The sequence below is a fragment of the Vulpes vulpes genome, chromosome 12 (genome assembly GCF_048418805.1).
Source record: "Vulpes vulpes isolate BD-2025 chromosome 12, VulVul3, whole genome shotgun sequence".
Taxonomy (NCBI): domain Eukaryota; kingdom Metazoa; phylum Chordata; class Mammalia; order Carnivora; family Canidae; genus Vulpes; species Vulpes vulpes.
In genome coordinates this window covers 138,107,550-138,121,250 of record NC_132791.1, presented here as the reverse complement: position 1 = coordinate 138,121,250, position 13,701 = coordinate 138,107,550, and the positions used below count along the sequence as shown (strand labels likewise).

Here is a 13,701-nt window from a genome sequence, read left to right as displayed (position 1 = left end):
TTTATTATGGAATTGGATGTCAGTGGATGTTTAGAGGAGCGACCACTCCTTTTCTTCAGATTCCTGGCAGTTTAGAAATTTGCCTTAAGTCTAAGACATAACACTGGTGCTAGGACCACATGAGTGGAGAACAACAGTTCACAGGACTCAACCTGTGTCAGAGCTTGAGGTTAATTCTCAAGGGACGAAGGAGACCAGAAAGTGTGTGAAGATACTTGAGTCTCGTTTCTTGCTTCCCTTCTACCCACTGCCCTATCAGAGCTCTCTCAGGGGAGCAGCACCTGTCTCCAGCTACAGGCACTTCGTGATGCCAGTGACCGCTTCATGGGGCAGCAAAGGCCCCCAGCACAGAGAAGTATTTTTCACATATGCCTCATGCCCCCTGCCCCCTTCCCTCAGGATCGGGTACATTTTTGAAATTATTTCTCATTATAGAATGATAAATTCTGTCCACGAGAAAGTTTTGCCAAAGCAAACCTATTCTTTTCTTCTTCTTCTTCTCCTTCTTCTTCTTCTTCTTCTTCTTCTTCTTCTTCTTCTTCTTCTTCTTCCTTCTTTCTTCTTCTTTCTTCTTTCTATCTTCTTCTCCTTTTCCTTCTCCTTCTTCTTCTTTCTTCTCCTTCTCCTTCTTCTTCTTCTTCCAAAGCAAACGACTCTACCGTCTGGCTCAGGTAGAGTCTATTGTCTATTTGCCTTGAAATAAATGATCAGAGTGTCAGGACTTCCAGACACTGAAGAATGACTGGATTGTTAGTAAATAGGAATTGTCTTCTTTGATTATGAAGTCTGCAGCTTGGGGATGTGAGTGAGCAAAGACTAGCATCGGATCTTTTAGAAATGGAAGTGACAGCTGTAAATGGATGTCTTCCAGACCAGCCCTGGTGGACTAGAAATACTGCTCCTTATGTTAAAGGGTTATAGTGACACAAAGAGCTGATTTATCTTTGACAATGGAGTCGCAGGTTCAAGTCTTTTTTTAAAAAAAAGTAGCTGAGTAGCTGACTTGGGCATTCAGGTGGCCACCTGGGCCAGACCAAGGGAAAGGTGAGGACACTTTAGGAGGAGGAGTTCATCTATTAGAACTGAAAACCAGCATCCTTCCACTGTTTGAAAAAATCCAGGAAAGGCAGCAGGGGTTCTGTTTCACTTAAGCAGAAGCCAGGCCTCTGGACAAGAAGCAGCTTCCTTGGAAGCTGAGGGATGTTTCTCCTGTCAAGTAAAGACTCAGATGGCCAGATAGAGAATTAACAAGCTAGGAGTAGGCTCCCAGGGGTCTCAAAATGAAGGATCTTTAAGTAATAATGACCCACTAATCAGCTCAAGGAGGCCATGCTAAACTCCAGTATATAATTTCTGTTCTCATAAATCCTCACTCCCCTGTAACATCATATTTGGTGTTTTGTTTCAGGGTTCTGTCCTTAGAGACTCTGGCTGTTTGCAGTTGTGATATGGTGATTTATAGTAAGAAATGTATACTTGGACTTCGACCCCCTTTCTGGCACAGAGCTCTGAAAAATCCTTGGAATCTTCTAAGTGATGAGAGCCACAAAAGTGTCATTTGTTATGTTAATGAGGTGGCTTCTGGACCTCACCTAAGGATGGGGGCTGGTGGCTATGAGAACCAACCATGTGATCAGAAGGCCTGGAAATTTCAGTTCCAACCCCTGATACCCAGGGAGAGGAGAGGGGCTGGAGATTGAGTTCAGTCACCAGTAGTCGATGATCTAATTAATTGTTACTGTAATGAAACCTCCATTAAGAGCCCAAAGGGATAGGGTTTGGAGAGATTCTGGATTGATGACCATGTGGAGATTTGGGAAGAGTGGTATACCTGAAGAGCATGGAAGGCCCTCACCCTTTCCCTATACCTGACTCAGACTTTGCATCTCTTCTATCTGACTATTACTGGGCTATACCCTTTCATAATAAACTGGAAATCCAGTAAGTAAATGGGTTTCCTGAGTTCTGTGAACTGCTTTAGCAAACTAACTGAACTCAAGGGGGACAGTGTGGGAAACTCTGAGCTGTAGTTAGTTGATCAGAAGCATAGGTGACAATGTTTGTGACTGGTGTCTGAAGAGGAGGGTGACTTTGCAGAACTGAACTCTTTACCTGTGAGATCTGATGCTATACCAGGTAGGTAGTGTCAGAATTGAGTTGAATTATAGGATGCCCAGATGGTGTTCTGCACATTGCTTGTTGGTATGGAGAATCCCTTCCCCCCATATGTTGGAAGTGGGTGCTCAGACCCCGTTAGTGACTTTCTAGGAAGAGGAAACAGGGAATCAGGTGCATACTCCTCTGAAATGTGGCCATGAGGAGGCCTAAGCCTCCTCCTGTGGAAGTCAAATCAGAAAGTCAAAGCAATCTTGAAAAAGAAGACAAAACTAGAGGTATCACAATCTCTAATTTCAAGATATTACAAAGATGAGATACAAAGATGAGATAATCAAAATGGTACTGATACAGTATGGTACTGATACAAAATAGACACATAGATCAATGGAACTGAATAGAAATCCCAGAAATAAACCCACACTTATATGGTTCATTGATCTTCAACAAAGGAGGCAAGAATATGCAATGGGAAACAGATGGTCTCTACAACAAATGGAATTGGGACAATTGGACAGCTACATGCAAAGGAATGAAACTGGACCACTTTCTAACACCATACACAAAAATGAACTCAAAATGGATTAAAGGACCTAAATGAGAAACCTGAAATCAAAAGTCCCAGAAGAGAGCTCAACCAGTAATTTCTCTGACATTGGCCATTACAACATTTTTCTAGTTACGTCTCTCCTGAGGAAAGGGAAATGAAGGCAAAAATAAACTATTGGGATTTTATCAAAATAAAATGTAAGAAACAATCAACAAAAGTAAAAGATAACCTATTGAATGAGAGGAGACATTTGCAAATGACATATCTGATAAAGGTTAGTATCCAAAATATATAAATAACTTATATAACTCAACAACCAACCAAATAATCTAATAAAAAATGGCAGAAGACATGATAAACATTTCTCCAAAGAAGACATCTAGATAGCCAAGAGAGACATGAAAAGATGCTCAATGTTATTCATCATCAGGGAAATACAAATCAAAACCATAGTAAGATACCACCTCACACCTGTCAGAATGGCTAAAATCAACAACACAAGAAACAACAGGTGTTGGTAAGGATGCAGAGAAAGGGGAATCCTCATGCGCTGTTGGTGGGAATGTGAACTGGTGCAGCCACTGTGGAAAACAGTATGGAGGGTCCTCAAAAACTTAAAACAGAATTACCATATGATCCAGTAATTCCACTACTGAGTATTTACCCAAAGAATATGAAAACATTAACTCACGAAGATATATGCACCCCTATGTTCATAGCAGTAGTATTTACAATAGGCAAATTTCGGAAGGAATCCAAGTGTCCATCAATAGATGAATGCATAAAGATGTAGTGTATAAACAATGGAATATTACTTAGCCATAGAAAGAATGGATTCTTGCCATTTGCAACAACATGGATGGATCCAGAGGGTATAATACTAAGTGAAATAAGTCAGAACAAGATAAATACCATATGGCTTCACTCATATGTAGAATTTAAGAAATAAATAAATTAAGGGGAAAAAAGAGACAAACCAAGAAACAGACTTTTACTATTGAGAATAAACTGATGGTTACCAGAGGGGAGGTGCGTAGGAAATGAGTGAAATAGATGAAGAAGATTAAGGGTACACTTATGATGAGCACTGAGTCATGTACAAATTGTTAAATTGCTATATTGTACACTTGAAACTAACATAATACTGTATATTAACTCTGCTAGACTCAAAATTAAAAAGTAAAAAATTTTTAAAAATTAAAAAAAAAATCTTTTTCTGTGTTGGGAGAAGTTCTAGATTAGTCAGGGGTTAGAGAGCACTTGGTCTTTACTAAAACCAGGAGGAAGACAATGACCAAGTGTTCCACCCAGAGCTTGGTGGAAACATAGAAACCCAGCTGTAGACAGTGCTGGAGAATCTAAGTACATCTGGAAAAGCACTGGAGACTGGGAGAAATACACAGACACCAGAAAACAACCCACAATGAACCATCGCCAAGTCACCATTTCACCATGGGGAGATGATCTGATCACAAGAAGTGATGGGCAGAAGAAGGGGCTGGGTGATCACCACCACTAGATGGGCCACTCCAAGTGCTAGATCTACAGCTGGTCTTTGAGTAACTCTTAGGTCTTTATGACATTTCGTATGATGCCATCAAAACTCTTAAGCACATCGAAAGATTATTGCTACAAGGCTAATGCTGGGATCAGTCTCCATTACTGGTGCTGAATTTTCCTTGGTTTGGTCAACCATATGCTCCATCTCTTTCTGTGGCCATTTGTCCCCTTCATTTTCATAGCCTCCCTACCTCTGTCTTAAAGATCACTGCCTGGGAGCCTCCTAGACCTCTTCCCCTTTTATACATTCTCCATTCCTCCCAACTACCCTCTAGCGGGCAGCCTTGATTCTTTCAACCCTATACTACCTTCACTTTTACATCATTCATACCCTTTAATTATGATATATAATTATTCATTACCTGTTTGTATATTACCCACCTCCCCTGACTGCACTAGAAGCTCTGTTGAAGCAGAAATGTTCTATTCACTAACATATCTCAAGCATTTAGAATCATGTCTGACATAGAACATACTCCATAGATAGAAAATGAAGAAATAGATGCATGAAAAGCCAACCTTATCTAGTCCATTAACTTATATACTCAAGTCTCCCAAATCTGTAATTCTAGGTCAATATTCTCCTGCATTCTAGTTCAATAGAGCACATTACTTAGTCCCTTGCCCTTGGATTTTCTGTGGGCCCCTCAAATTCCACAGGTGAAACAAGAATCCATCATCTCACCCCAAATCTGCTCTTCTACTCATGGGCTCCATCTTGATAAATGGCTGCCATTTACCCAGTTGCCTAAAAGAGAAACCTAAGTGTTATCTCTTGCCTTCCCTTTGTCTCAATTGATGTATTGTTTTTTTTTTCTTTTTTCTTTTTTCTTTTTTTGCTAGCCCTCATGTTTATCCATTTCTGCTGACCATACTCCTGCTCCTGCTCTCTGACTCCTCACCTAAATGGAGGCATGTTGTTTAACCTTCCCTCTGCCTCCACCTGTCCCTACTGCACCCGAAACTGATGAATAGTCTTGACCCTCAGATCTCCTCATGGAGGTTCTCCTGCTTGATGACCTTGCTGCAAAGCAAAATTAAATGAATCCAAGTAAGAGACCAGAAACCAAAACCCACAAAACAAATTCACAAACTGCTTCTTTGTGATAATAACCGACTAAATAGAAAGACTTTTAGCAAATGTGATGAAGGAGGGAAGAAGGGAGTAAATACACAATTTAACAACACTGCATCGAAAAATACAACAGAACCCCTGGTTGAGAGCAGCTTAGAACAATTCTAAGCCAAGACTTTATACAACTTTAGGCTGATAACTTTGTAAGTCAGTGGAATAATGAGAATTTTTTGAAAGGTGCAAATTTTAAGGGCACCTGGGTGGTTCAGTCGACTGAGAATCTGACTCTTTGATTTCGGCTTAGGTCATGATCCTGGGATGATGAGATTGAGCCCCTCATTGGGCTCCTCAGTGGGTATGAAGCCCACTTAGTATTCTCTCTCTCCCTCTCCCTCTGCCCCTTCCCCTTCTGTTTCTCCCCCTTCTGCAATTGTACAAGTCTTCTTAAGGAGAAAATTTGAATACATGAGTAACTATGGACAAAACTAAAGGACAGCTATCACAGGACTACTGCTAAGGGAAGCACCAGAGCCTCCACAAATTTAATAGGCAATCTTTTCAAACAGCTGATCATTGGGGTCATATTTAAACATTTTCCAAACATGGAAAAATATGGAAAGATAATTATAACTTATTTGTGAAGCCTGTATAATCTTGACACTTTAAACCTGACAAGCATAAAACAACAACAAAGACGGTTATTTTTTGTGAACACTGTAGCAGAGAAGACTAGCTATCCATCAAAATTTATGTTCCACCTTTCATGGTAGAGAGACATTGCCAGAAAATCACTGTTCAGCCAGAAAAAAAAAGCTTCCCCAGCCCTACCCACTATTTTCACAGTGGAATAGGAGCAGAAGTGCTGTGCTTATTTCTAGGTAGAGGCCTTTAAAATAGGTGAGTGGGTGTTTCCATTCCTTTTTTTCTCTCACTGGCTAGGTACAGAGGATGTGGGGGCTGTCAGGCACAGGTTGACAAATTATGGCCCGTGGGCCTGCTTTTGTAAATAAAGTTTTATTGGAACACACCCATGCCAACTTGTTGACTTATTGCTTAGGACTCTTTGCACTGCAGCAGCAGAGCTGAGTAGTTGTGACAGCTTAAATCACTTCCTTACTGTCCAGCCCTTTAAGAAAAAGTTTGCTGTCCTGCTCTAGGGAACAGTGGAACAGCCAGGCTGAAGGGGCCTGGGTGCCTGAAAGAGCTGCCATTATGGAAAATCCTCCCTGGACTATTTATGAACAAGATGTAAACTTCTATTGTTAAACTGCTGAAATGTGGTTCGTTTAGCAGCAACTCTTACCCTAATAAAATAGATGCAAATCTTAAATAAAATATCATATATTTCTAGAAAAAACATTCTACATAGGATTTTTCCAGAAATGCAAGGTGATTAGGAAAGAGAGCAATGCATATTCATCTAGGTCAAAGAAGAAAAGTCATGTGATCATCTTTCTGTGCATGTTGAAATTATTTAAGAATTCAGCATCTGTCTTATACCCTAGTCTTAATAGGATAGGATAGAGAAATACTTCCTTAGCATACCTAAAAGCTAACATCATATACAGAGGTACGTGAGTGAAGAAATCACCATTTATGATAGAAACAAAAAAAATTGTTATCAACAAAACAAAACATAACATATATAAAATAATATAATACTGATTGAAGCACTGGCAATGTACAAATAATGATGATTTTCTACTATGTAATATATTTATAATTATTAAATTGCATTTTTCATTGTAGAATATGAAATAACATAATGTGCTTTATATAATTCATATCTATAATTTTATATGATACATAACAACATATAGATATCTTATATGTAATAAAATATATATTAAGTTGATCTAATATAGTATATTGTACACTTTCTATAAAATTCATATAATTCACAAATATGTAATGTAAACAAAACATGAAAATTCTATATAATTTATACTATGAATATACTATAATTTTTTAGATGATGCTAATTATATCATATACTAATAAAACCTTGATGTTACTTTTCAAGTATCAGCCAGTGCACCAAGGCAGAAAAAAAATGAGGTGGGAGACAAATTATCATTATTTGTAGGAGATATGATTGTGTACCCAGGCAGTCTAAGATAAATTAAGAAACTCTTGGCCCTATTAATAAATTCTTCAAAGTTACAAATCAATGTGCAAAATTAATAGATTTCCTATATGTCAGCCATAATTAACATGACTTTAAAAAAACATGAAAGATCATTTGAATAAGTGGAAAGAGAAACTCTATTCCTGTCTCCAAAGAATTAAAATATTTTAAACATATAAATTACCTATCAACTAATCTATAAATTCACTGCAACCCCAAACAGGTGAAAGGATGAACAGTGTCGCCCTCACTCCCAGGACCTCTGGGGATGGAGAAGACTCTGGGACAGTGACACTGGCCCCCGCCAGGATTCCTGTGCAGTTAGAGGCCCCGCCCCCAGGGCCCCCAGTCTGTCAGAGCCTTGGCTGCCCTCAGATCCCAGAGCACAGAGGGAAGCCTACCATGGCTTCTAACTACCTTTTATGGCCTCCTTCACAGCAGAATCCACGGGGAGTATATTCTTCTCCACCAGCTCCAGGGGCCCTGGCCGGAGAGCGATCTTTTCATTAAGATCATCTGCGAGTCGGGCTCTTTTCAGCTTCATCTGAGCAGTTGGGATGGACCTCTCTGCAGTGGAGGCTAAGAGGTCGAAACAAGAAGAATCGGTTCTAGAGTTCTGACATCATTTTTGGCTTCGGTGCTGTTTTTTGCTTTTGTAAGTGAACCATTGTGTCGCACCCTAATGATTTTTCAGTGCCATCATGGTCATTTCACATGGATAAGCAGCAAAGACTAGACACTTCCAAATAAAGGCAAATCGAGACGCACGGAAGAGTTAGAGAAACGTGCTTTGCGCCGATTCTTGGGGAAAAAAATGTGCAATTTGGCAATTCTGTGAGCAGGAAGTCCATGGGGCCTACATTGCTTGTTGACCCTAAATTTGGAGGCACATCCTGCCTGTAGGTTGCTTGGCACCGGCTGGGACTGCCGCAAATCCATCTATTATTATAATTATTTGCAGTATCACTTTCTTTAGGGGTTTAGGTTTGGTGACGTTGTGACACTAAATTATGCCGAAGTCAAGATCCGTTGTAAAAGAAAAAAAAATCCCTTTGAGGACAGTTACGTAATTAAACAGGGGAAATTTAAAATTCAATTCATCCAAAGGGCAGTTTCTCATCATTTGGAGGGTGATAAAGGTTGCTAACAAGCCCTGAATCACCCGTGTATTCCTCTTTCGATTACTCCCAGAATCTGTGTAAGAAATTGGAGGAGAGTCTAGTCAACCAGTTGTTGCTCTAATCAGAGCCGTTAGGATTTCGTAAAACTTTGTAGCTTTAGGCTCAGCGCTGTAGGTTTAAAAGGGGAGATAATCACACACCAGCCTCCCAGCCCTGTCATTCTATTATTAGCAACCCACTAACCCAGACCTGGTGTCTGGTGGCTGATCTAGAAATCTCCATACAGGAGCAGTCCAGCGATGTCGTATGGTTGCAGCAGGTCAGATCTTATTGAGACAAAACATGTGTACTCTGAACCAAAGAACAGGTTTGAATCTCAGTTCTCCCTCGAACTTTCCCTAACGTCCCCTCAGGTCATGCCAAGGGCTTTCTGCTGGGTCCCCTGCCTCAGGGATCTTTTGGATTCATCCTGCACACCAATACAGGATTAATCTTCAAAAAATACTTCTCCCTCAAAACCCCCTGCATGATGCCACTCTGGCTGCACCATGAACGGAGATTCTCCATCCCCAAACAATCACTCCAGCGGCCCTGGTCCTTCCTTTTCTGTCTCTCATGTCCTACCAAGTTCACCTTTATAGCTTTGCTTAGTTTCCTCACCCTCGTGTGTTTCCTATCTTCTCCCCACTACCAGCCCAGCAGCCTATTCTTCAGGTCCCAGCACAAAGCCTATCTTAACGTGCCCCTTTTGCTTGCCTGCCTCTAGTACAGACAGCCATGTTCTCCCATCTTATACTGCTGCTTCCAAAAGTAGACCATGAACCTTTGCAAAAAGGGTTCATTTAGTATCTGACAGATCTGTGGTGTCCTATGGTGCTAATTCCCAATATCTGTTGGGGAGAAGAGAGGATCCCACGGGAACCACCAGAGACATGCAACTGAACTGGAGATTGTGGCAGTTCACAGCCTATTTCAATACAAGACTGTGATGATGTAACAAACAACGTTTCTCATGCTTTTTTTTTTTTTTTTAAGTAGGCGCCATGCTTAGTATAGAACCCACATGGGGCTCGAACTCATGACCCTGAGATCAAGACCTGAGCGGAGATCAAGAGTCAGATGCTTAAGTGACTAAGCCACCCAGGCGCCCCTCTCATGCATTTTTAATTGTGGTATTACTACTTATTTGTCCATCCTAAGCATGGAAAATGCTAAAAAAGTATACAAAAGATGAGAGAGTCAAGAAACTCCTCACTTTGAGTCAACTGTTTTTAATAAGTAGATGTCTTTCTTAATTATTTATATTTATTGTTAGGGTTAGGTTTTTGATTGATTGATGCGTTTGTTTTTTTTTTAATTTTTTTTTAATTTTTTTATTTATTTATGATAGTCACAGAGAGAGGGAGAGAGAGAGGCAGAGACATAGGCAGAGGGAGAAGCAGGCTCCATGCACCGGGAGCCCGACGTGGGATTCGATCCTGGGTCTCCAGGATCGCGCCCTGGGCCAAAGGCAGGCGCTAAACCACTGCGCCACCCAGGGATCCCTGATGCGTTTATTTGTTTCAAGATTTGTTTTTAAGTAATCTCTATACCCAACATGGGGCCTGAACCCACAACCTGAGATCAAGAGTCGCACTCTCCAACTGGGCTGCTGAGGCACCCCTGGACTACGTTTCTTTTTTTTCTTTTCTTTTCTTTTTTTTTTTTTAAATCACAGAATTGGACTACAAATACTATTTATCTGTGTGTTTGTCCATCCCCGAATCAGACCATGAATATAGCTTTGTTTTCTGTTTTCTTTCACTCAATGTCATCTTGCAAGCCTTTTCTCATTATATCTTGTTTGTTTTAAAGTCTCATTTGGAGACGCCTGGGTGGCTCAGCGGTTGAGTGTCTGCCTTTGGCTCAGGGTGTGATCTTGGAGTCCTGGGATCGAGTCCCACATCGGGCTCCCTGCATGGAGCCTGCTTCTCCCTCTGCCTGTGTCTCTGCCTCTCTCTGTGTCTCTAATGAATAAATAAAATCTTAAAATAAAATAAAGCAAAAATAAAGCCTCATTTGTAGTGGCTGCAAGGTATTCAATCATCCAGATGATGGATAATTAATTCAGCCAATCCTCTAGTGTTGAACATTTCACTGTTTTCAATGTTTCAACATCAAAAATAACTCCTCAATCAACACTGCTGTATATACATTTTTGTATGTATGTATATACACTTTTGTATATACGTATATATATTTTTTGTATACAAAATAAAATATTTTCTTTAGTTAACATACTAGAGGTTCATTACTGGCTAAAGGGTGGACACAATTCAGAGGCATCTGGTACATGGCAGGGAGAGAGGTGTGCTCAGGGAGGTTCAGGAAGTAGCACAGTTGAGACTGGAGCCCAGCCCATATCTTCCTGATTTGACTGTCTCCTAGGCCCTAGAACAACTCAAATGACCACTCTGGAATGGCAGGGGACACTTTTTAACAGGACACACAGAGGGAAGAACTCTGGCATGTGGCCCACTCTTTGGCAGGCATCCTGGCTTATGCCTGGGTGCAGACTCACCTTGGAGTATGTGCATATTAACCACGTCGGCGCGGTCGGGCCTGTTTCTGACCTTGTGCTTCAGACCGTCTTCAGCCTGCAAGCACAAACACAGGACATATTCCGCTGGTGACCTCACACAGTTGACCTGCCTCATTTTGCCTTTTTAAAAGAGCCTCGGTTTCTCTCAAAGGGGAAAACAGTCCTTCTTTTTGCAAATAGGACCTCCACGTTATCCCTGGCCTCCTACATTTTGATGCAGGAACACTTAACCAAATCTTCTCTGGTAATTTTGGGATGGAAACATTTAGTAAAGAGGTAAGAACCCCTGCACCCTAAAAGGCCAGGCAGGTGCATGTTAGTAAAATATTAATAAACCTCCAATGATGCCACGCTGTTTATGTTGTAGTCTGTTCTAGTTCACGGACTCTTAAAACAGCCACGAAACTGACTATGGTTAGAGATGAAATGTACCCCAAGTCCATCTGGTAAAACATGACAATGTACGCTCCCTTCCAAATATTCACCTGCCTTCTCTCTTAGGACCTATGAAGATGTAAATTCAGGAGTATTGTGAACAAAAAGGGCATAGGGAGATTGTTGACTGAATCCCACTGTCTTCTCAATGGTGGAGCTGGGGACGATGTGGGCTCCAGCAGGGCCACATCTAGACCTTGGGCCCCGATTTCCAGGTCTGGGTTTTTAATCCCACTCTACTGGATCTCCTATTTGACCCCTGAGAGGGGTCTGGAGATCCCTCCCATTCACTTGAAAGACCATTATTATCCAGGCAGCAGGGACCACAGCCTCACAGGGGCAACTTTGAAGAGGTACCGAGCTCTGCTCCTTTCTCCACCTGCTAAGTAGTTGCAAGGCCATATCTCATAGGCAGAGAGATCCCAGGAGAAAGGCATCCCCTTTGCATTTCCTTCTCATAGTTTTTATGAGTTTTTATTTATCCTCTAAATGGTTTTTATGATATTATTGGTCAGTTCAGTTTGTGGAGATCTGTTAAGAAGGTAGAGAGTATATGCCAACCCCCCCTCTAACCTAAAGTGCTAAACAAACAAACAAACAGAGAGAGAGAGAGAGAGAGAGAGAGAGAGAGAAATAAACCCGCCTTTTGCCTTTAAGTAACTTCCAATCAGCTCTGCTTTCACAGACTCCTACCTTACTATTAAATTGGGTTTTTAAAAACCTGATTATAAGAAAGGGCTGTAAGGCTTTTCAAAGTCTCTCTGACTTCTGCGGCACCCTTGCAATGATCTTCCCAACATCACAAAGATTGGGGATGTGTTTTTCTTAAAAGCTAAAAAGTAGATTCAAAGATAAATGTGTTCAAATGCATTTTCTACAGTTTTTGGTTCATAGGAGAAAGATTCCCTATGGTGTGGGTGGGTTTGGCGGGTCGGGGGGTGGTGGTGAAGGGGGCATGTATCAAGTTTGTGGTAGAAATTCCACCTGCTTTAGCCAAAGCTGAGCACTCAGAGATCTATATCCTGGGGTCCAAGGTAAGAAAGGGGGCAGTTTGAAAAACAAAAATTACCTTGTCACTATCCAAATGTTTTCTTTGCTCATGGAATTCAGTTGGACTTTTCAGTGCTGCAAGGAAAAGACAGGGAGGTGAGCAGAGGCAGGCTCAGGGCATCGAGCAGCGAGATGGGATTTGCTGGTGCGCTTGCTGAGCGGTGCGCAGACAGGATGGACGTGAGCGCCTTTATTAGGCCACAAGCAATTGAAGACGAGAGGCCTGGAGGACACCAGCTTCCCTGAAGCCAGAGGGTCCAGAGGAAGGTGGAATCGAGGGTGAGCACAGGAGGAGAAGCAGAGGCAGACGTGCGACAGGGGGAGAGGTGGTGGAGACAGGGCATTCCAAGATCCTGAAAAGGCACGGGGACCCGTGGCAGACCGGATGCTGACCTAGAGTGAGGGACAGGGGCGGATGGGGTGGCTAACGCCCTCTTCCACTTTGCTCTGCCCCTGGGTGCAGAAATCCGGGAGGACGCTGCAGACCGTGGGGGGTGCGTCCCACCCACAGGGAGGGGACTCGAGCTTTGGATGAGGTCCGTGACTGCTTGGACAGGAAGGCGCAAACTGAGGGTGCTGGGGTGAGAAGACAGAACCAGACTTCGAGGGCCAGAAGGGGCCCTGGAGAAGGTGAAATGAGCTCCTGCCCTGGGGAAACTGAGTCCACAGCAATTGGCTGAACTTGCCCAGGGTCACAGTTTGGGCTCAGGGCCTAGATCCTTTGACAACTTTGCTTCTTCCAAGGTGTGATGTTCAAAACATCAACACCCGGGAGACACAGGCATTGGTCAGCAAAAGCACACGCAGCCTGAACCGCCAGGACCTAGGGCCTCCTCCATCCTTCTCTCTTCCTCCTACTCTCTAGTGGGGAAACCTTTGACTCAGCAAAGCAGCAGAACGGTGCTGGGCAACATTCTGCATCTCTTATGAGCTTTCCTGAGCACCCCCTGAAACCATCTGTCAGGAGCTACAATCACTTCACATCCTAAGCGATGAGGTCGGTCAGAGGGCACTGAATGCCTTTCTAAGCCTGGGCAAGCCCATGACCAACATGATCTGGGGTCCAAGTGTCACTCCAGGAGTTGT

General features: G+C 42.2%; 1 protein-coding gene across 11 annotated transcripts in view; it reads right to left on the bottom strand.

Annotated features, from left to right (window-relative positions):
• MYOCD (myocardin) overlaps positions 1–13,701 on the bottom strand; it is a 96,366-nt gene that overhangs the window by 37,453 nt on the left and 45,212 nt on the right. For 8 of the 11 annotated variants that reach the window (XM_072730381.1, XM_072730383.1, XM_072730384.1 and 5 more), the window contains 3 exons: positions 12,635–12,690; positions 11,110–11,185; positions 7,846–8,007 (listed from right to left, as the gene is read on the bottom strand). In XM_072730381.1, the coding sequence (XP_072586482.1) occupies positions 7,846–8,007; positions 11,110–11,185; positions 12,635–12,690 (294 nt within the window). The remainder of the gene's footprint in view (positions 1–7,845; positions 8,008–11,109; positions 11,186–12,634; positions 12,691–13,701) is intronic. The other 3 variants (XM_072730385.1, XM_072730382.1, XM_072730386.1) reach the window with 1 other exon arrangement.